Below are 22,727 nucleotides of genomic sequence, written 5' to 3' on the forward strand. Positions count from 1 at the left end.
TCTTAACTGCTGAGCCATCTCATCTTTGTATCCCCATCCTCCCCCAAGTCCTCATCTTTAAGATGCTCAGCTGAAAGGACAGGAAAGGCAGTTTCTATATGAGAGGCCAATGCTGTCACAGATCATCTACTTAGAGTAGATGTCTTAGTCAGTCTGTGAAGAGACACCATGGCTGAGACAACTCTTTTTTGTTGTTGTTGTTGTTTTGGTTTTTTGAGACAGGGTCTCTCTGTGTAGCCCTGGCTGTCCTGGAACTCACTCTGCAGACTAGGCTGGCCTTGAACTCAGAAATCTGCCTGCCTCTGCCTCCCAAGTGCTGGGATTAAAGGTGTGCACCACCACTGCCTGGTACTTTTCTGGTTTTTGAGAGTGTCTCTCTACATAACCCTGGCTATCCTAGAACTCACTATGTAGTCCATGCTGGCCTTGAACTCACAAAGATCCACCTGCCTTTGGTGAGTGCTGGAATTAAAGGCATGCTTCGAAGTGCCCCTCAATAATTCTGAAATATTTCCACTTTGTATCTCATTACTTTTTAGTGCTGAGGAATGCCACCACTTGCCTGGGCTCCACACTGAGCAATGTTCTCAGCCTTGTCTTTCACTTAAGCTGAATTGAGAATTTAATATTGGTTGGGGGCAGAAAGCAGAGTTTTTCCAGACAAGGGTCCAAGCACCCTCAGGACAGGGAGGGCTCTTCTTTTTGTGTGCTGAGGACTACACCCCAAGGCCTTAGGTGTACAAGGCAAGTGGTCTGCACTGAACTTCACTCCCGGACCCCAGAAGAGATAGTTTTGCAAACATTTTTCCAACATTTTATCTTTTTTTTTTTTTAATGGAAACAGGGTCTCATTGTGAAGCTCTGGCTGGCCTGGAACTCACAGAGATCTGCCTACCCCCACCTCTGAAGTCCTGGGAGTAAAGACACTTATCAAGTCACTGTTCCAAAGACCCTTAAGTGTTATGTGGTCTCACTCTCCTATCCAAAAGTGCTAATTAAGCCTGATGGGCTTACCTTCTGTGATGATTTGTATATGTTTGGCCCTGTGAGTGGCACTATTAGAAGGTATGATGCTGTTGGAGTAGGTATGTTACTGTGGATGTAGACTTTAAGACCCTCACTCTAGCTGCCTGGAAGCCAATATTCTGCCTTTAGATGAAGCAGCCTTTAGATGAAGATGTAGGACTCTCAGCTCTGCCTGTACCATGCCTGCCTGGATGTTGCTATGTTCCTGCCTTGATGATAATGGACTGGACTTCTGAACCTGTAAGCCAGCCCCAACTAAATGTTGTCCTTATAAGAATTATCTTGGTCATGGTGTCTGTTCACAGCAGTAAACCCCTAACTAATACAGATGTTGGTACCAGGGACCGGGTTATTGCTGTGATAGGCCTGGCCATGCTTTTGGTTGGAAGAATGTGGATGAGTCAGCTACATCCTACATTTCTTAGGCACCCTTAAAAACTGTATCCAGAAAGTCTTCACGCTGCATGCTCCCCCTGCTCTTTCAGACTGCCCAAAGAGCTACAAACAGAGGCCATTTGGTCAGATGACATTTTAATTAGCTGGTGTCTTTGGAAAATATCAAGAACAACAGGTAGCCAAAGCAAAAAGCAGATACCCAGGAGCCAGGGCGGGGCTTCGGGGGATGACAAGTAGAGGGGGACTTGAGTCAGCGGTGGCTGAAGAATCCCTGAGGATGGTTATATTTAAACGGCTTCATCCTACTTGGACCCCTAGAGAAACAAGAAGGGAGTAGTTAATAGCATGCCTTCTGGACTGATAAAATAAATTACAGTTCACTCACAAGAGAATGCCTCGTAGCTCTCATTGGGGGAAGTCAGAGCTGCATACTTCAGGCATAGGGCCCGGTGAGAAACCAGAGCACACTGGTGAAGGAGTGATACCATCTTTATAAAAGTGTCTCTATGTGCTTACAAACGTGTGAACCTGGAGGATCCCTTAATCAGACATTTTGGGGACAGTGCCCAGTGCCCAAACATGTTTTAGATCATTGCTTATAACTTTATCAACAAACACTTAATTTCTATAATTACAAAGAAAGCAAGACTGTGCACAATAGTGCATGGCCAGGAAGCAATGGAACACAACCAGAGAGCTGACACCAAAGCCTGCTTGATCCAGGAAGGCCAAGTCATGGCCAGGCAGGCCAAGATCTATGTTCAAACTTCCTTCCTGTGAAGATTTTAGCATACTCTGTGTCCTCAAGCAAAAACTTTACAGAGGGACATGTTGTACATAGCTCCACAAAGACAAACATCTACAAAAAGGGCTCCAACAAGCAGTAGCAGGTGACACTCTGGAACTTGGTCTCTGGAGTATGTGTATAGGATAGTTTCTCCTCAACTTAGCACACGTCAGAGTCAAATGGGAAGCAGCAAGAGGAGTGAGCAAGCCATGGGGAACAAGCCAGTAGCAGCACTCCTCCATGGCCTCTGCTTCAGTTGCTGCCCTGCCTAAACTGGGGTTAACCCCTTCATCCCCAAGCTGGTTTTGGTCATGGTGTTCTTATCACAGTAAAAAAGGAACTAAGACGTGCGTGAGTGGGCAGCAGAGAACAGGAAAGGTAAGGCAAGTCGTACTCTCTTCCAGAGGCTGAAGGTTTTAAAACCTTCTTTTCCAGCCTGTACTGTGCTGATGCTTCTCCATCTCAGTTTAATTTTTCCATTAACACATGGAGTATTACTTGGAGGATGAAATACAGAGACACCTTGTCTCATGGGTAGAAACTGGAGCTGAGATCATTCACAGCACTATAAGCCTCCAAACAGCAGAGGGGTACACCTAGGCAGAGTGGCGAAGTCTCAGTCCAAGCTGCAGCTAGGGCCTACCAGCTCACAGCAGCACCCTGCACACTCAGCAGTCAGCTGGCCTCCAGGCCAAGAACCTTGCAACCCACCCACCAGTTATGATGTTAAGTCCTGCCACAGCATGGATACAGCCCAACACTTGAGGAAATGAGTCTTCCAGGAAGCATTCAAGAGAAAACAAGCACAGGCTATGTGGGGCTCCCATCCTGCAAATGTGCTGGAGCACAGGCTGTGGGGCTCCCATCCTGCAAATGTGCTGGAGTAGGAGGAGAGCTGAGAAGAGCTGAGGCTCACACAGCCCACTGCAGACAGCAAGACTCAGGCTGGCACTGGGCAGTCAGCTCTGCTTCCTGTAGACACTTGGGGCATTTCTGGTTATTATTAAACACCATGAACCAGGGCAGCAGAGGTACCAGACAAGAGGGACAATGCTAGGACACCTCCCTGTACATTACAACTGACTTCACAAGAATAAGACTGAGAGAGAGCAAGGTGAGGAACTTTTTTGCTTTTGTTTATTCTATAGCCAAGGCTAGCCTTGAACTCATGGCAATCCTCTTGCCTCCAGCTTCCAAGTGCTAAAATTATAGGCATCAGTCATTATACCAGGCCTGATAGATTATAAAGATAATCCAAACACAGTTCTTCTTTACCCCCTTTTCTAAAACAGAAGGAAGACTAAAAAGTAATCTCTAGGGTTTTGAAATAAAAAACAACAACAACAACAAAACCAACACATTAGGGGATGAGCAGGAAAGAAACTCTAATATCCATAAAAATGGAAAACTAGTCTAAGGTACTGCAAGCTCACGCACTATAAATAGCAAGTTGCCAAGAACATACTCCAAGCCCCGGACATGGAGCAGGAATCATCTGGGAACTTTACACAAATGATCTGAGTCAGCCTGAGCTCTATAAAAGGTCTCACTCCCCCATTTCAGCCCTAGGACCAGGGCTCAGTGCTGGCTGGAATGGACTGCTCGGTCCTTAGCATGCTCACCTGCCTGCCTTCTAGACGAGCTGGTTTTTGTTTTGTTCCCTATGCTGCCTGATGGCCCACTGTCTTGGAGTCTCACCAAGGGATTTAGATGCCAACAAACTCACTAGGGCCAGTGGGGATGTACTACCTTAAGTGCTCGCTTGGATACTAAAAGTAAACAGGCCCTGCTGTTCCCCACAAAAAAACAAAGTTCAGTCAAAGCTTTGTAGCATGGCTCAGTGCAGTTTCCTTGGTTGCTTGCTCCAGGGGGGTGACAAGAACAGATGAGCCAGGCTGCAGTTGTAGGGAAGTCTCAGGAAGGAGAAGACAAGTGTTTCCAGGAAATCTGGTACCAGAATTTTATACTACAAAGACAGATGCCCTCTGTGCCAGGCCCTGTCCAATGAGACCTAGTCTTCTAGAAGGTTGAGATCTCTGTTCATGTCCTCATAAGAAGTCACAAGGGCCCAGCCCTCTACTCACCTAAAAAGCCGCAGGCACATCTTCTCCTGGGGAAATTCCTTGGGGCCCTCTACGCTGTCATCATGGCTCTCAGTCTCCAGGTAGACATCCAGCAACACACACAGCCTCTGCAGCTGGTTGGTCAAGAGCTGGTGACTGGGCCGAGGGCCACATAGCTCCTTATAGCACACGTTGACTTCACTCTCCATAGCCTGTGTGGGTGGGAAGCACCTCAGCATTTGCTTCCTCAGTATGGCTGAGGACACTGGCTGTGCTTTTACCTCATGGCTGAGCTGATGGTACAAGAGCTACAGCTGGTGCCTGCACAGGAGCTGTACACACAGAGCCGGGCCACAGCCTCATCAAGACAATGGGATCCTCCTGATTATCACACACCTTCCCACCCCAAATGCCTCCAGCAAGGAGCAGGGGCACATAGAGGAAGACATGCTCTGTGGCCACAGGCTGCAAAGTGCCACCAAGAGGCTTCACCTTGAGCAGTAGCTACAGCACCCTCACTGAATTTGAGTTTTCTATAATGCTTCTGAGTTTATTTACCATCTCACAGAAGCTCTAGGTGACAAGATTTTAAGAAAACCTTTTGGTTTTTTTGGAGGCAGGGTCTCACTAGGTAGCCACGGTTGGCCTGGAACTTACTATGTAGACCAAGCTGGCCTTGAAATTAAAGATCTGTCTATTCTGTCTCCCCAGTGCTGCAATTAAAAGTGTGTGCCAGCACACCTTACTGTAGAGAGTGCAGGAAACCCTGAGTGCATGAAGTCCCAAGTGGATGTGTGTGGTTGACATGAACTGGCCTATCTAGGACCCCAGCCTCAGACCCACATGAGCACGGCAAAGCCTCCTCCTGCCCGACATGATCTGTATGTAGATGTTGGTGTGGACAGAAAGTGTCCACCACAGCTTTCTCTTTCTGGATTTTTTTTTTGTTTTTGTTTTTTTGTTTTTTCGAGACAGGGTTTCTCTGTGTAGCCCTGGCTGTCCTGGAACTCACTCTGAAGACCAGGCTGGCCTCAAACTCAGAAATCTACCTGCCTCTGCCTCCCAAGTGCTGGGATTAAAGGCGTGCGCCACCATTGCCCGGCTCTTTCTGGATGTTTATAGCCTGGGCCACCACTGCCCGGCTCTTTCTGGATGTTTATAGCCTGGAGACAGCTCCCTACAGCCTGCTCCTGTTGAGGTTGGCTAAGCCTGCATCCATGATCCATCTCTGTACCATAGCCCTGCATCCCTATGCAACCTTATATAATAAACATACTGGGCTTGGAGGTGGGCTAAGGGTTCTCCAGTCGAGTCAGACCACCGGATTGCGGCTGTCTGTGTGTCTGTCTTTTCCTCACCACCCCCAATTCAGGTGCTGGAGTGGTGCACAGGCACTTTGCCAGTTAACAGGGCTAACAGTGCTACATGGGAAAAGCTATGGGCCTTAGGGAAATTAAGTGGTGAGCACGTTCTGTAAATCCTGGTAAGTCCTGTCCTGAGAGTGACACACTGCCCACAGCCTTGGCAGCTGCAGGCTTGGCCACTGATCACCTCTCTAGGGCTCTCCCTGCTCTCCTGCCACCCACGTGGGCCTTACCCTAATATTGTCATCGTTGCTGTTGGTTTTCTCCCCTTTCCAGTTTAGACAGAGTCGGAAAACCGGTGGGATGCAGGAGTAGCCAGGGTTCAGTACCACAGCAGCCTGAAGTTTAGCTGAGAGGAAGGGAGAGGCAGAAAATCAGTGATTACCCCGCCTTCCATGGTGGTCTCCACGCGTGCTCAGAGCCAACACAGATGCCTCCTCTAACTGAGGTGCTGCCAAGTGTGCTGGTGCCGACTGCTTCAGGATGTGAGCTGAGCTGCCAGGCCCTCAGTGTAAAGCTGCAGCGACTTTGGTTCTCCCAAAGATCGTGTTCTACTTGGCAGTGTTTGTCAAAGGATTAAAAAACCTGCTACCTTAAGAATGTCATAATCTTTTAAAAATATTGTGTGCACGTGTGTGTATGACTGTGTTTGGTTGTCTGCCTCCATGTATCTTGGCACCAACATGTATTCATCACCTTCGGGATGCAGAAGAGGGCACTGGATCCCTAGGACTAAGTTACAGACAGTTGTGAGCTGCCATGTGGGTGCTGAGATTGACCTCAGGTCCTCAGGATGAGCAGCCAGTGCTCCTAACCACTGAGCAATCTCTCCAGCCCCTCCCTCCCTCCCTCCCTTCCTTTCTTTCTTTCTTTCGTTTTGTTTAAAGAATTTGTTGTTGTTGCTATTGAGAGTCTCATGTAGCCTCAAGTTCAAGATATAATCAAGGACGCCCTTGAACTCCTGCTCTTCCTGCTCTGACTCCCACCTACGACTAGTGGCAAGTGGTTGTAGCTTCTCACCTCACATCTGCCAGAGTGAGGCTCTGACACAACCTTCTCTACCAATAAGTAGCTGCAAATGTACAGGACCGAGTCCAACCGGAACCGCCTGGCATCAAATCTGCATTCATAACCGGTGAATAAGCTATCTCCATATGCTAAGTTTCCCTCTGGTGCCAGCCTTTGACCTTTCTTCCCCTAGGACAGCCAGGATTGGAGCTCCACTCCACTGCATTCCACATGCTGACGTGGCTTCTGGGAATCAAGTTCAGGTCATTAGGCTTGTGCAGCAAGCACTTTAACCCACTGAGCCCTCTCCCTAGCTCCCAGGTGTCTTTGGATTGGTCTTCTGATCTGGCTCATATGCATTACCCAAAGATATTTATACAAGAAATTGGTTCCCCTGTGCTGCTGCCCGGTTGAACCTGAAGAAGTGGGCTCTAGTGAGAGGTAGCTATGATGAGAGGGAATTGCCTTCTGAAAGGATTAAGGAATGTCTCTCCAGACTCTGCTTAGTGTCCAGAACACTGATATAGAACAGTCTTGGCTCCTAACCACCCCCAGCTTCTTTGTCACCTGTGTCTTCTCCATATCTCTCATTATCACCTGCCATGAGTCTCCTCACAGGAGACAGTCATCAGGTCACCTGGGACTTTCACCCTTCAAATATTAAAGCTAAACCAGGTGTGATGGCTCATGTGTGCAATCCCAGTGCTCTGGAGGCTAAGAAAAAAGATCGGGAGTTCAAGGCCAGCCTGGACTACATAATGGGTTTTTGGCCAGCCTGAGCTGATCTCAAGGACAAAATTAAAACAGAGGTAGACAGATCTCTGTGAGTTCTAGACCAGCTAGAGCTACATGGGACTCTGTCTCAACAAAACAAAGAAAGAAAGAAACAAACAAAGCAGGCCAGTGGGACAACTCAGTAGGTAAAGGTGCCTACTTCTATACCTCATGACCCGACTTGATCCCTGGAACCCATAAGGCTGAAGGAAAGAAGTGATTCCCTCAAGCTGTCCTCTGATAACTCGTGCGCGTGTGTGTTTGTGTGTGTCTTACACCTGAGTACACACGCATACATTAAATTTAATAAAAATTGTAACAAGCAAACACACAAAGGTATGAGCTAAATAAGTTCTTTATAACGCGTCCAGCTTTGGGAAATTTTGTTAACTTATCTTTTGTAGTATGGGGAATAATCTAAGGTCTTAGGTATGCTAGGCAAGTGTTCTACTCCTGAACTATATCCCCAGCCCACAAATTTTATTACATCAGTCAACCTATCGACAAATGAAGGGCCACTGACACCCTCAGCCCAGTGTTCGTAACTGTGAGGCAGGGTAGGATACAGCCTAATGCCCGAGCATGACGTCAGCGGCCCCTGTGGAAGGCATGGCAGGATCAGATGTCAGAAGAGGAAGGAACCACAGACAGCACTGCCCTTCTGTTAGCCGGACGAAGGAGAAGTAAAACAGAAAGCAAAACCAAGCTGAGAGCAGAGGTGGGACCAAGCTTTGACTCGGCCAGACTTCCCTCAGCTAGTGAGTGGGATAAGCCCACCACCCCGTGGCCCTTGTGAGGATTTAATGACACGAAACTGTGGCTGTGTTACAGAACAAGTCCTCACTGAAAGGGGTGGTCCCTAGTCACGGGTGTAGTGTAAATCCCCATGGAGGATTCTAGGACCCTTTTGCTTCTTTTGGGCAACTCCCAGGCATGCGTGACACTTCAGAGGCTCCCTGGGTAGCAGTACCCTGACCAGCAGAGCAATCACCTACCTGTCCCCCTTTCAATAAGCGCCAGGTAGTAGAGATTGGTGTCTGCAGCCAGTCCTGCCTCTACAATGTCCTTAGTGAAGTGCAGCTCCTAGAACAGGAGCCAGTGTGAGTGGATGCTCCTTCAAAGCCTCTGCACTGATGGCAGGGCTGGGGACAGAAACTGAGAGATGGCATGACCACAGGACTAGTTGTACCTACCATGTAATCTTCATGGGCAATTATCACCCACTTTACCAGGTGAGAAACAACCTTGGCAGGGAAGAGGTACTGGCACTCGCTGGTGACTGGCACAATGCCATGTTCTAAAAGAGAGTAAAGCAGGAGGCATTACAGGTAGAAAGCAGGTGCCACAATTGGGGGACTAGCATCTGCCTGTGGCTTGCTGGAGGGCTGAGGTGGCCTTGCCACTTTGTCCAGTACATCTGATGCTCAAGAAGTACCTGGTCATCACATGCCAGGAATAGAGGCATTTATTTCAACCTGACATCCACTTCATGCAGGGCTGTGCCGGGGTCAGACCCAGCACCTGCATTCATGGTGCTTTATCCTTAATGCAGACAACATGGAGCAAAACAGAACCCTGAAGCCACGAATAGCATCAGTGCCTCTGCAGCACGAACTGCTAATTAGATCAAATAGCCAAGAGGGCTGTGTTTTCTTAGCTGACCTTGACAGAAAAACCAACTGCAGTGTTCTGTGTCAGTTCCCTGCTGGTGTTTCAACAAACAAATATGCCAATACAGGGACACTATCTGATGACAATCATCCAACCTTGACAATGCTGGCAGTGCTGAGTGGGCAGCAGGCCTGAGGGGTATGTGAGGCCTCACAGGAAATCAGTGTTCACATGGAATCAAAGAACTGGCCTGGAGCCAGGAAGAGGGCTCTTGTGTCCAGATGGGTCTTTTGATTTACTTATTTAATTTAATTTTTATTTTTGGTTTTTTGAGACAGGGTTTCTCTGTGTAGCCCTAGATATCCTGGACCTTGCTCTGTAGACCAGGCTGGCCTCAGAACTCGCAGAGGTCTGCCTGCCTCTGCCTCCCAAGTGCTGGGACACCCAGCAGACAGTGATTCTTTAATACCAAAAAAGATATGACTCCCTCCAAAACCTCACCCCTACCCTACAAGTGTCTTGTAAACACCCATCAACTTTTTACTGAATGAACTAAAAGAAGCCATGTGGCTACTACCTAAGTCAGTGGTTCATCATAATCACCTGGGAGCTTCAGAGAAAATCCAGGGAGGCTCAGCTGTACTTAGAAGCATTTGCTCAGCAGGTGTTAGGGAAAGGAAAATGGGGTGACCCTGCATAACTATAATCAGTGAGCTAAATGTGAGCTCAGTGAATGCAGGGTCCCAGTGTTCCTCCTCTCGGGCTATCTGGGGTACCAGCATGAATTAGACTCTCATTAAATACCTGCCAAGAACATATGACCTGTGATACATGTACCCAGGATACGCTGTCTATATGAACCTGTGAACTTGTGCCAACAGCTTTGGTGTTCTCTGGGAGGGCTAACATAGAACTGATGAGTCTGCAGGGAGCTCAAACCTCTGACTGAATGGGCCCGCAGCTCTTCCCACTGGCCCTACCATCCAGTGCTCAGTAAGGCCAGGAACTCAGGTCTCTTTGATCTGTAATCAGGATTTACAAGTTCTGAGGAAAAGGATGTGGTTTCTGTTCGTATGTTGAAGGAGTAGCTGTCAGGCCCTAGTCCCTGCCCCAGCTTACCCAGAGATGCGAACTGTTTGTGGAGAGCCAGGCGGGACTGTACCCTGGTCTTCAGCAATTTCATGGTGGTCTCCATGTGGCTGGCGCTCTGTGAGTGGTCAGCCATCACTGTTTGCTAATAGTGAATGACAATGAAGGATACATGTGAGAGCTCTACTCTCCTTCCTCCAAGGGCCTCCCATTTCCCTTGGGAGCAGCCAGACTGCACAGCCGTGTCCTAAGGCAGGTGCTGTTTGGGAAGGGCAGAATTTGCCCACTATAGCAGTAAAATGCTAAGCCCTGACAAAAACACAAGATACCAGGGTTCCCATGGATCTGTGGCCAGCTTCTGAGAAAAGCAGGCTTCTACGGTGTCTGCTCCAGGATTCTGCCCATCCTCATTTGTAGCACCCTTGTACATAAGTCCAAGGCAGCAAACACTGTAACTATGCCATATCTGGGGTAAGACCAGGATATCTTTGGTTTAGATGACTGCAAAGCTCCTAGGGAAGGCCAAGTGGGGCATTTTAGTGCCCTGAGGCACTAAGTGGAGGTCAGATCATAGCCTCAAAAGAAGATATTCTGCTAGATCAAAACCCTATAAAGCTATCAGAGGCCCTTCTATAATGTGTCCAGGAAGAGGAAAGGTACAGCCCCTCAGCCAAGGAGGCAGGGTCAGAACACATACCTGGGGCTGCTCTTTGGGGAAGTGGAGGCCACCCAGCTTCTGTACCCACAAATAAGGGTGACCTAACTCAAGTACATAGTCTCTCAAACTCAGGATGCTGGAACAAAAAAAAAGCAAGACAGAATAAAATAATTTTATGAGTTGGGAATGCAGCTCAGGAGCAGCATCCTCATATAAAGCCTGATGCTCATCCTGAACACTGCATGGTCCTAGGATACAGTCCTCCCTGTATCCCAATCTCACTAGCTGAAGCTCTCCAACTGCATAAGATCACTCCCTGGAATTTATCTCCAATATTTACTTCTTTTAGCCTTGGAACCTTTTTGTCATAAGACAGATCTCAAAACGGCAGTATACTGATGGCTACCTACCTGCAAAACGGCTTTTAAATCTCAAACACTCAAGAGAACTAAAATGCAGACATTTTCTTGTTTTTGTATTTGTTTGTATTTTTATCTGAACTTATGCTGAATGTATTACCATGCCCTAAGTGTTTGTTTCTTCGTGGGTATCTTTCTCTTCTCTGTAGCATTCTCTTCTGGCTCTGGAACCCTTTGTTCCTTTTCTTTGAGGATCACCACAGTGTGGGGGGAGTTGTGTACAGGTTATCTGGCCACGAGCTCTGCACATCTTACGCACTTTGTTCAATGACAGAGAATCTACATTCAAACCCGTATATTCAGCATTATTCTCTGCATTTTTAAGCACGTGGAGCAAAAATTCAACACTCTTTTTTGGCTACTGACCCTGTGTCCAACCTCCACTGCTTGGCCTGGGCACACCTACTGACTCCATGTTATAAGGCCCAATGGCACCTATGGTTTATTTAAAGTGATATCTTTCAGACACTTTCCAGATATGTATACCCTTGATGGCCTGGGCAGCTTCACAGGTCTTTAAAGGGAACATGAAGATTTAAACGTCTTGATTTGCATGATTTTATAGGGTTTCTGGGTCAAGAGATTAGTGACCAATCTTCACCTCAGGCTGCTTCCATACATTTTATTATTGATACTGGGGTTGTTTCTGTTTGTTTATTTGGTTGGTTGGTTTTTCTGGTACTAGGGATCTACGCCACCATAGTACCACAGAGTCACATCCCTAATGCTAGTATCCCTACACTTCCCAAGCTTTCATCTTCCCATGACATCCCTTTGCCTTCAACGTAAGAACAGGAAGATGTCCGTCCCCTCCAGCCCTGAGGTCTCCAGCTTGGCCTGAACTTTCAGATACAGCCACAGAATCAGGAAAAGTTGAAAACCTGTTTACTCACCCAACTTTATCAAACTGATACTGATTAGCTGGATTTGGAGTTTTCTTTCCATGATCTCCCGGATACAAGCAGCTCAAGACTGAGTCAGGAGACAGTAAGTCTCTGGAGAAGGAAAGACCACAGTGAGAATGCCAGTCAACATAGAGTCTCAGCGTGGACCTGGGCAGTGGAGAGTGGTAATGTACCACTCAGCACTCAGGATGTCAACCACCATCTTTTTGTTGTTGGGGGTGGAAGTGGAGGGGGAATAAGGTTTCTCTGTGTAGCCATGGCTGTTCTGAAACTCACTCCGCAGACCAGGCTGGTCTCAAACTCAGAGATCCACCTGCCTCTGCCTCTGAGTGCTCTGCTGCCATCTTTCACTGAATGCTCCCTGTGAGTCAGATCATTATGTGCTTTCACAAGCTGTGTGAACAGAAAGGACTATCAGCCCATTTCTCAAGATATAAACTCAAAGCTTTAAAAGGGGGACACTCTCTCATCAGAAAGAAGAGCATTTTTTCTTTATTTTGTGCGCATGTGTGTACTGTGGCACACAGAAGACAGTTTTCAGTAGTCACTTCTTGTCCTCTATCTTACTAAGTAAGTAAGGTCTTTCTGCTTCTGCCAGGTATGGTATACTCCAAGCAATCCAGTTGAGGGTAAGTGATCATAGCTGGCTTTTTACAGGAGCCCTGGGAACTGCACTCAGGTCATTGAGCTAGGGTACCAAGTGCTTTTATCTAAGAAGCCATCTCCCTGGCCCTCGAGAACAGGAGCCTTTAGTATTTTGTTTTGTTTTGCTGTTTTTAAAATGATCCCTTCCAGAATTATCTTGTGGGGTTGAGAACATAACTCAATAAGTGTTTGCTGCACAGCATGCTTGCCTGAGTTCAATGTCCACCATCCAAATAAAAACCCAGATACAACAGCATACATCTATAATCCCTGAGGAGGTGGGACTGAAGGATCCCTGGGCTTTCTGGCCAACCAGTCTAGCTGAATCTGCAGGCTCCAAGTTCAGTGAGACCTGTTTCAAAAGTAAGGTGGAGAGTGACTGAGGAAGACCCCTAATGCCAAGCCTCTGGCCTCCACACACACATGTATTTGCACACACAGACACACATACAAGTTATCTGGTGGCCAGGCAATACGTTGGAGAAGGAAAGCCACATGAAGTTATAAGTAGAAATACTGTCAGAAATAATTACTGCAATAATTTTACATGAGCAATTAAGTTTTTATAAGTGAGCTGGACATTGAGCACAGGTCCTTCTGTGATGTATGCAACTTTCCTATACTGTACATATGGAAATACAGTATACATCTGTAGGGTACGGTGTTGTAATTTGACAAATTCAATGAGTAATGACCAGAGTACTTAGCATTTCTACCTCTCTTAACTTACTTATTCTTTTGGAGATGGAGGTCTCACTATGTGTCTTAGCCTGGAACTTTCTACACAGGCCAGCTAGAACTTGAATTCAAGAAGCAGGAGGATCTCTATGAGTTGGAAGATCTACATAGCAGGTTCCATGTCAGCCAAGAAAGACTACTATGACACTCGGGAGAGGGAGAGGGAGAGGGGTAGGAAGAGGAACAGGGAGAGGGAGAAGGAGAGGGAGAAGGACAGGAAGAGGAACAGGGAGAGGAAGAAGGAGAGGGAGAGAGACACAGAGTCCTAGAACTGCTCAGAAGGAAAAACCTAAGAAGTGGAACTTAGAAGAAACAAGCTCTGGGCTCCCTCTGCTGGGAACAAGATTAACTGCATCCAACACTCCCCAGGAAGCCGAAAACTATCAAAGCTGCAGAAGCCTAGAGAGAGAGTAGACACTAAGTGCAGGCTCTAAAACCAGGAACTCCTCCCATCTGGCAGAGTGGAAAGAGCTAGGCAGAGGTCTGCTGCAGGAGGTACCACACCTGTGCCTTTCTGAGCCTCGGGTTCTCTCTCAGGCTGACAGCAGGGCCAGGGATGCTAGGATAGGGCAGTGATCCTCTAGGTGCACGCTGGTGCACCCCAGTCCTTTCTGCCCTCTGTTCTTCCAATCTGGACTGCACAGACTACCAATGTTGGGGCTTCCCGGGGACACTGTGGCTGCCTTTTTATAGTCTTCCACTTACCACCAAGCTAAGGACAACAATGGGGACTGAGCTGAGCTGGGAAATAATATCCTGGCAGTTTGGGACAAAAATGAGAAAAAGGCCAAAATTTGTCAATTTGGTCATGTCTCATACCTCGTTCATGCATTTATATGCAATACTGGCTGTAAAAAGGCCCGCGGCTCTGCTCTAAACAGCAAATATAATGTTATCACTTGTTATATCTGCGGTGTAGTAAGAGGTCTCACAAATGCAAAGCAGAGAGCACTTATTAAATTTCAGTGACCAGTAGGATTCCCAAACTCTGGGGACACAATAACAGAAATCAGCATAGCAAAGGATCCTCTGATAGGGAGGACTAGAGAACAGGGCTCTCAGCACGTCCCACATACCCCCATACCCTTCCATCCCATACCCTGCACTGATGGGGGTGATCAGCTCCATGGCAGTCGTCACTTTGGCTTTCACTGTCATGATGTTGAGGTTCATGAGATAGTAGAAAGTCAGATGAAGCACACTGTTGTCTGCAGGATCAGGAAAAGAAGAGCTCAGTTATGAATCAAACACCAGAGGCCAGGCGTGGTGGGGCAAATATTTAATCCCAAGTATTTAATCCCAGCCCTTGGATGGCAAAGAGGCAAAAGGACCTCTAAGTTCACAGCCACCTAGTGTATATAGCAAGTTCTAGAACAGCCAGGACTACTAAAGTCCCCATCTCAAAAGAATAATAAAAACAAAGCCAAACCATGTAAAATGAAAAATGGCTAGAGTGACAGTTCAGAGGGTAAAGTCACGTACCACCTGATGGTCTCAGCTCAATTCCGAGACATACAGTAGAGAGTTAGTCCCTCTCTGACTTCCATATGCCTGCTGCATTGGTAAACACACACACACACACACACACACACACACACACACACACACACACACATTTTTAAAGGAGGAAAACCAGAAATAGGACATTGAAATATTAGAGTCTCTAACTTACTAGAGCTTTGTACCAACAACTGACCAGGTTCTTAGGTACTATGGGGCTAAGTGAACACAGTCAGACCTTTGCACTTCAGATCCAGCAGGACAGACAGTGGGTGCCTTTTCAGCATCTCCTTGCGCTTGTCATCCAACTGAACCCCAAGTGTGGGCCGACGCCGCTTCTGGACAAAAGAAAAACCCAAGCATGAGTCATGTGACTCTCCCCTTTGCATTTCTGCCCCCAGCTGCCTGGGACCTTCTGCCTCAGTTACCCCGCTGCCAGGTTCTTATCCCAGCAGACACTTATTCAGCCCTCCTCCTTTTGCTTTTAGGTGTGTGGTGCTTGAAAACATCAGCATGACTGCATACTATTCCCACAACAGAAAACGGGCTCACCGTGGTCTGCTCCTCTTCAGCATCTGAGTCACTCTCATCATCTGAAGTCACACAGAGAAGGCAGTGAGCAGTGAGGTAACCGCAGAGGTGCCCTGATGACGAACTTCAACCTCAGGGACCGAGGGGCCCACCCACATGGTCCTTTGTATGAGTTAACTAGCTACTTCTTACCTGGCATAGAAAACACCATGGAAAGAACGACTCATAACTTCATCAGCCCTGATTTTGTGTGTGTGTGTGTGTGTGCACGCATTTGTATGTGTGGATTTGCCCATATGGGCACATAAGGCCAGATATTGTACTCCAGATGTACTCATCAGTCACCACTCCACCTTATCTTTGTTTTTTGAAAAGAGAGCCCACATAGCCCTGGCTGTCCTGGAACTCACTCTCTAGACCAGCCTGGCCTCAAACTCACAGAGCTCTGCTTGCATCTGCCTCTTGCCTCCTGAGTGCGCTGGATTAAAGGCGTGCGCCACCACGCCCAGCTGTTGTTTATTTATTTTGAGGCAGTCTTTCACAGAGCTGGACATTCCAGCTAGAGGGGCTGGCCAGCCAGCTCCTGGGATCGGCCTTCCTCCACCCCCAGCATTGAGGGTAAAAACATACACTGCCATACCCAGGTTTGATGTGGGTGCTAGGGATCAGAACTCAGGTCTTTGTGTTTGTGCAGCAAGCACTTTACCTGCTGAGCCATCTCCCCAGCCTCCAGTCTTGGTGTTCAAGGGTCTTTTAACTGTCATTTTTATGGAGCATAAAGCCCTTTGATGGAGGTGGTTTTAGGAGCAGCATAAGTAGCAATAGCTGCTGGTATAGGTAGACGACTGCTGTGTGCAGAAGACAAGACCACTCTTTCATGTAATCCACACAATGATTCTATATGAAAAATTTGTCTCTCTTTTTGGGGGACAAAAGGGGAACACTGAGACATCTCAATATGTCACCTTGGCTGGCCTGGAAGTCACTTTATTGACCAATCTGAGTTCAAGTCTGTGTAAATTTTCCCACCACAGCCTCCAGAATTTGGGGATTACGGGCATTGACCTATAACTAGCTACTGTTTACAATGAGTCAAACACATTACCTGCCTTCCTCAGGGTCAAAATACTCCTGGGTGCTAGTGGGTGGCAGGGCTGAAATCAAAGGCTGCACGTGATGATTCTGCAAACTGAGTTCTCTTGAGCCTACCCTAAAACTGACATAAGGCCAAGCCTCCAGGTATAATTCACCAGTCCAGCTATTTCTCTAAGGACCAAGACCTCAGTAGTAATTTGGTATCCTTGGTGAGTATCCCATTCACCATGTTACCTTGGGAGTCCTCAGGGGGCTTGAAAAGAGCTTTGGCTTCGTCCACACTGCCTTCAATTGCCACGGACAACGTCTTATCTGGAGGTGAGAAAGGCCTCTTGGAAAAGCTGCTGGAGAGTTGCTGAGTGCAAGCCGAATGACTCAGCAGCTACGCTTCTGCTCTAGCTCCCCCAGCTCCTAGACTGAGTGGAGGGCACACACACTCCACAGATGGGACGGCACCTAAAATCTCTTCTCTATGGTTGCTAAGAACAAATAATCCAGAGCACTGCTTCCCAGCTAAACATCCCTGAGACCAGTGCAAAGCCCAGGAACATAGACCTGGGCTTTGTCACCCCACAGGACTCTTGCACCAGCTGTCCTAGGAAATTTTGGACCCAGAAGCCGGCACCTGTGCCCATCCCAGAGATGATGGGGTCACCCTCTGTAAAAAGTTCTGGCCTGCCTTGTCTCATCTTACTGGGCAGCAGAGAAGAGCAGATAGGAACATGGATGCTGGAGCCTAGTCCCAGACCTGAATGAATTCCTGTCCCACCTCATTACTGAATTTGTGACCTGGAAGATAAACTTACTGACCTGAGGCTCAGTTTCCATATCTATAAAAGAGACACTTAGAAACTAGTAGCTGTTGAGTGGCGGGAGGGTTACATTTTTAGATACATTAGTCTTGGGGTGAGGAATGTAGCATAGAAGAAGAGAACACGGTTAACACGCATAAAGCTGTGGCTTTGATTCTGAGCACCACAAAACAAGTAAATCAATACACTCACAACCATATGCGGCATACTATTAGTATAGACATGTAGAGAAACTTAGTGCTCATGAAGTAACAAGCCACACTCAGGAAACAGAGCAGAGTCCACTTCAGGGTGACTGGACTTGAGCTTGTCTCTCAAGCACTCAGTAATAATCTGCTCCACTCTGCCTAATGTGTCATGAGTTGTCTCTCGGTACATTTCTGTGGAACTCTGGGATCCTACTGCTGTGAGCAAGTAAGACATTCTAGTTTCTCTGCCTTTTTCTTTCCTGATGGTAGTGGGAGATGGACTCAGGGCTTAAGCTATACCCCAGCTCCTCCTCCTCCAGGAATGCCACAGAACCCTGATACCATTTGCCCAACTACACTATGAAGAAGGAAGGAAGACTTCCCCAACAGCCAACTACCACTTTATATCTGGGAACAATGTACAAACCATCCCATCCCACCCAAGCAAGCTGGAACCCAGGTGAGCACCGGAAAAGGCCTTGAGGACCCAGTTCACCCTTCACGTGCCAGGCTGTCCCTCTACCAGAGTCACAGTCCTTACCTACAACAGTCTTTTTAATGGTTTAGTCTTGAATTCTACAGGAAAATAGAAGTGCAAACAGTAGAACTTTAAACACAAAAGAAAGTTACTCACCCTGTCTAGGGGGCTGGGAGGAGGATTTCATATGAGCTGATGATGGCAACGGAAGAGAACAAAGGGGGAGGAGGAGACGGACGGACCAAGGAGACACAAGAAAAGACACAGTAATGTCCTGGTGCCATGGCTGGGACGGGGCATGCACAGGTACAGTGTATGTCTATCTGATGCCATGGGGTACGGTGTGAACAAGGAAGAAAAGTTTAGTGCTAAGTGAGAGCTGCACTGGACAGAGCAAAAACTTTAAAATCCTTAGCAGATTCAAGGCTGAGCTGAGCAGCCAGGGGTCCATCCTCTCACCTGGTGATGCACCATAAATCATGCAGGCTGTTTCCAGCATGGGGAAGCCTGGGAGTGCTGTCTAGGACCCAAGTTCACCAAGCACCCCACCCCCAAAACACACTAGGAGACTCTGATCTACCTGCCAAGTATACCTTGATGGAGTGAGCACATGCAAGCTGACACAGGCTGTACCTAAGAGCTGTACAGCCAGGTTCATAAGAATCCAAAGCTGTCTATTCTGACCTGTCCATCACATTACTCAAGCCCCAGGCTAAGCTGGTCTAGCAGCCATGCTGAAGGTACTAAGGGGAGGCAGCATCTGCCACCTGAGGCTCTTGGGCAAAGCTGGGGAGCTCTCCTGGCAGGCAGTCCTTCCCTACTATGGCTGCTTCTCCCATAGCCCCCTCCCTGCACAGCCCCCATACTCACCACAGGCCTGCCCATATGCAGTGGCCTGCACAAAGAGCACATAGAGGGGAGGCGGCAGGTGCCTGGCAGTCTCATACTGCTTGTGTGCCTGGTCAAACGGCATGAACAGGTACTCTTGCACTGGCAGGGAGGCCTGCAAGCAACAGAAAGTTTTTAGTCTATCCACATGGAGGCTTTTGACTATTTCTTTACCTTTTTCTGCAGAACTGGAGAGTAAGTCCAGAGCCTTGAATATGTGAGCCAAACATTCTATTACTGAGCTCTGTCACCCAGCAGCTAGTATTTATCTACAAAAATGATTCAGAATAAACTAGGAGAACTATGGTGACACAAAAGCTCAATATAAAAACATGCATTTTGTAAAAGCAAGAGAGTGAAGAAACAGAATTATGAGATGTCACTTGCACATTTCTAATGGGATCAGAAAACATTAAGGGGCTGCTCAGTGGCAGACAAAACAAGACAGGGGCAGAGGAAGAATAGGAAGAAAAGAAAAGACTCATGTATTGTGCTCACCACCACAAGTTCCTGGTGAAATGAAAAATACAAAACAAAAAGCAGGGACATCCAGATGGGTGAGCAGGGAGAGGCACTTGCCACCAAACCTGCTGGCCACAGGGTGGAAGGGGAGAACTGATTCCTGCAAAGTGTCCTCTGACCTCCACCTTCATGACACACACACACACACACATACACACACACATACACACACACACACACACACACACACACACACACACACACACACACACAAATACATGCAAACACACAAGTAACAACTTTAAAGACAACCAAAACCAAATGAGAATCTCCAGACTGGCTAAAGATTCTGATGGATCTCAAGTTCCACTGTAGGAATATCTGTCAATCTGTGTGGTCACTGTAGGAAATGGTATCAGAGGCTACTGAAGCTAAATGCATGCACAGAAGAATCTACATGACCCAATGGCGTTGTACCTAGGTACATACTCCACAGAAATGAATACATTTGAGGACCAAGTATAACAATACTCAAAGCCACATTATTTTTAACAGACCTAATCTGAAAATATCTGAAATAAGAATTTATATGATTCTATTTATATGAAGTTCAAATATGAAGTTCTATTTATATGAAGAGAAAGCTAGTCTATGATGGTAAAAGCCAAAATAATGGTTATTGAGGGGCAGGAGAATACAATGTCTGGGAGCTGGAAATAAAAAGACAGACTGGGCTAGACAGATGGCTTGGCAAGTTAAGAGCACTGACTGCTCTTCAATGTGTTTTAGGTTCTGTTCCCAGCACCCACGTGGGTTACACGGTGGCTCACAACCACCTGGAACTCTAGTTCCAGAGAATCCAACCCCTTCTGATTTCTCAGGGTAACAGGCACATATGTGGCACATATACGTTTATGAGACAAATATCTATATTCATACACATAATTTTTTTTAAAAAAGGAAGTTTTTGATTCTGAATAGTTATAAAGATGTGTCCACTCAATAAACAGTTACCCAGCTATATACATAATGAGTTGTATGCTTTCCGTATGTAAAGTTACTGGTATTATTTTTTTGGTGATGGGGAACGAACCTAGCACTTCTGTATACTAAGCATGCAATCCAACATGAACTGCATCCCAAGCCGCAACAAATTAAGAATTAAAAATTTTTTTTTTATTTTAAGCAAAGCAAGATGACACACACTCTTAATCCCAGCTCTTAGGAGGCAGGAGAACCTCTGGGAGTTCATGCTATATAGTGAGACCCTGCATCAAAAACAAAAACAAAAACAAAACACTAAACTGCTTTTTAATTTAAAAATGTAGCTGGGCAGTGGTGGCGCATGCCTTTAATTCCAGCACTTGGGAGGCAGAAGCAGGTGGATTTCTGAGTTTGAGGCTAGCCTGGTCTACAGAATGAGTTCAAGGACAGCCAGGGCTACACAGAGAAACCCTGTCTCGAGAAACCAAAAAAACAAAAACAAACAAAACAAAAAAACAACAAAAAAAAGTATGTTCCTTTTATGTACATGGATGTCTTGCTTACATGTATGTCTGTGAACCAAGTACATGCGCACAGAAGCCAGAAGGTGGTGCTGGATCCCTGGACCTTGAGTTACAGATAATTGTGAGCTACCATAAGGATTCTGAAAACTGAAACTGGACATCTGGAAGAGCAGCCAGTGTGTTTACCCACTGAGCCATCTTTCCTGCTCCAAATTATTAATTTTTTTTGTTTGTTTTAGGGAATCAGGTCTAGCTATGTTGCCCAGGATGGTCTCAAACTCATGGTCTCAAGTAATCTCCCTTCTTAGTTGTTAGGGCTACAAGCATACAAACCCAGATTTTTTTTTTTAAAGTAATATATGCATGTATGGTATAAGAAACTGAGTTCGAGGGGCTGTGTAGACGGCTCAGTCAGGAGTGTGCTTGCTGCTCAAGCGTGCGAGTCTGAGCTTGGATCCGAGCCACGCGTGGTGATGAGACTACAATCCTGTACTGTGTGCTGCAGGACAGGAGAGAGACCTGAGGATTCTTGGGCATGCTGGCCGGTTAGTGTAGCCAATAGATAAGCTCCTGTCTCAATGAATAAATGAGGCTGACAGAAGACACAGGTGCCAGCCTCTAACACACATGAACACATATACAGATACACACCACACGCAAGGATAGAAAAGAAAAGAGCTGGGCTTAGAGGGACACATCTCTAATCCCAGCACTTGGGAGGCAGAGGCAGGTGGATCTCTATGAGTTTGAGGCCAGCCTGGTCTACGGAGCAAGTTCCGGGACCACCAGGGCCATACAGAGAAAGCCTGTCTAAAAAAACAAAACAAAACAAAACAAAAAAAAGAAAGAAAGAAAGAAAGAGAGAAAGAAAGAAAGAAAAGAAAGGAAAAAAAGATAAAAGGTATATTCAAATTTATTTTATAAAACAAAACCTCCCAGTTAGGAAGGCAACTGTTTTTTGTTTTTGTTTTTTTTCTTTTTGGTTCTTCGAGACAGGGTTTCTCTATGTAGCCCTGGCTGTCCTGGAACTCACTCTGTAGACCAGGCTGGCCTTGAACTCAGAAATCCGCCTGCCTCTGCCTCCCAAGTGCTGGGATTAAAGGCGTACGCCACCACTGCCCGGCAGCAAGGAACTGTTAATGGTGTGGTATGACTACAGGTTTTTCCTAAGCACATACAAAACTCACACACATATATCATCTCCACACAGGCACACCACAAACCAAGGAACACAAATGAAAGTGTACTGTGATTGTTTCATAACAGATCTTTCTTTCTAGTTATTCTCTGAGGTATACGCCCATGCTCTGCATGACCTTTAAGCATAAAAGCAAGCAATGCAGAAGGCCTGGAAGATCAAACGCAGCCCAGACTGCCATTCCCATTCCCAGTCTCTCACCTCTGCTCTCCCTTCACCTCCCTTTCTCCCCCTCTGCTTGATTATGAGACAGGATCCCACTATGTAGACCTGACTAGTTTGGAACTCCTAGGCAAACCAGGCTAGACTCAAGGCATGTACCAGCAAGTACAGCATTAGTTATGCAGCCCAGATAGGATAAAGAGTCTGCTCTTTACTCAGCGCAGGCCGGCCTCAAACTCAGTCTTCCTGCTGCAGCTTCCCAGGCCCACCAGCAGCCCAGCTCCACGTTCTTTTTTCTCCTATTATGAAGTTCTACTAGAAAAATATGGTTTTGTTAACAACTCTAGACAATTCCATGTCTAGCGCTGACAAGAAGCAAAGACCTGGCCAAGTCCTAGAAAAACAGATTTAAATTTCTCTCT

The 22,727-nt window shown here is 46.8% G+C and overlaps 1 protein-coding gene across 2 annotated transcripts in view; it reads right to left on the reverse strand.

Moving 5' to 3' along the window:
- Positions 1 to 1,540: 1,540 nt before the first annotated feature.
- The window catches only part of Thoc5 (THO complex 5), a 33,156-nt gene continuing 11,969 nt past the window's right edge, over positions 1,541 to 22,727 (reverse strand). Inside the window, exons 8-21 of one of the 2 annotated variants that reach the window (XM_031339927.1) lie at positions 18,958 to 19,090; positions 18,244 to 18,279; positions 16,844 to 16,921; positions 15,536 to 15,576; positions 15,222 to 15,321; positions 14,583 to 14,691; positions 12,089 to 12,190; positions 10,816 to 10,912; positions 10,149 to 10,263; positions 8,612 to 8,715; positions 8,414 to 8,501; positions 5,870 to 5,985; positions 4,294 to 4,484; positions 1,541 to 1,736 (exon numbers count right to left, since the gene is read on the reverse strand). In XM_031339927.1, coding sequence (XP_031195787.1) covers positions 1,673 to 1,736; positions 4,294 to 4,484; positions 5,870 to 5,985; positions 8,414 to 8,501; positions 8,612 to 8,715; positions 10,149 to 10,263; positions 10,816 to 10,912; positions 12,089 to 12,190; positions 14,583 to 14,691; positions 15,222 to 15,321; positions 15,536 to 15,576; positions 16,844 to 16,921; positions 18,244 to 18,279; positions 18,958 to 19,090 — 1,374 coding nt within the window. In that variant the 3' untranslated portion in view covers positions 1,541 to 1,672. The remainder of the gene's footprint in view (positions 1,737 to 4,293; positions 4,485 to 5,869; positions 5,986 to 8,413; positions 8,502 to 8,611; positions 8,716 to 10,148; positions 10,264 to 10,815; positions 10,913 to 12,088; positions 12,191 to 14,582; positions 14,692 to 15,221; positions 15,322 to 15,535; positions 15,577 to 16,843; positions 16,922 to 18,243; positions 18,280 to 18,957; positions 19,091 to 22,727) is intronic. The other variant, XM_031339929.1, reaches the window with a different exon arrangement.

Source organism: Mastomys coucha, unplaced genomic scaffold (assembly GCF_008632895.1).
Source record: "Mastomys coucha isolate ucsf_1 unplaced genomic scaffold, UCSF_Mcou_1 pScaffold22, whole genome shotgun sequence".
NCBI lineage: Eukaryota > Metazoa > Chordata > Mammalia > Rodentia > Muridae > Mastomys > Mastomys coucha.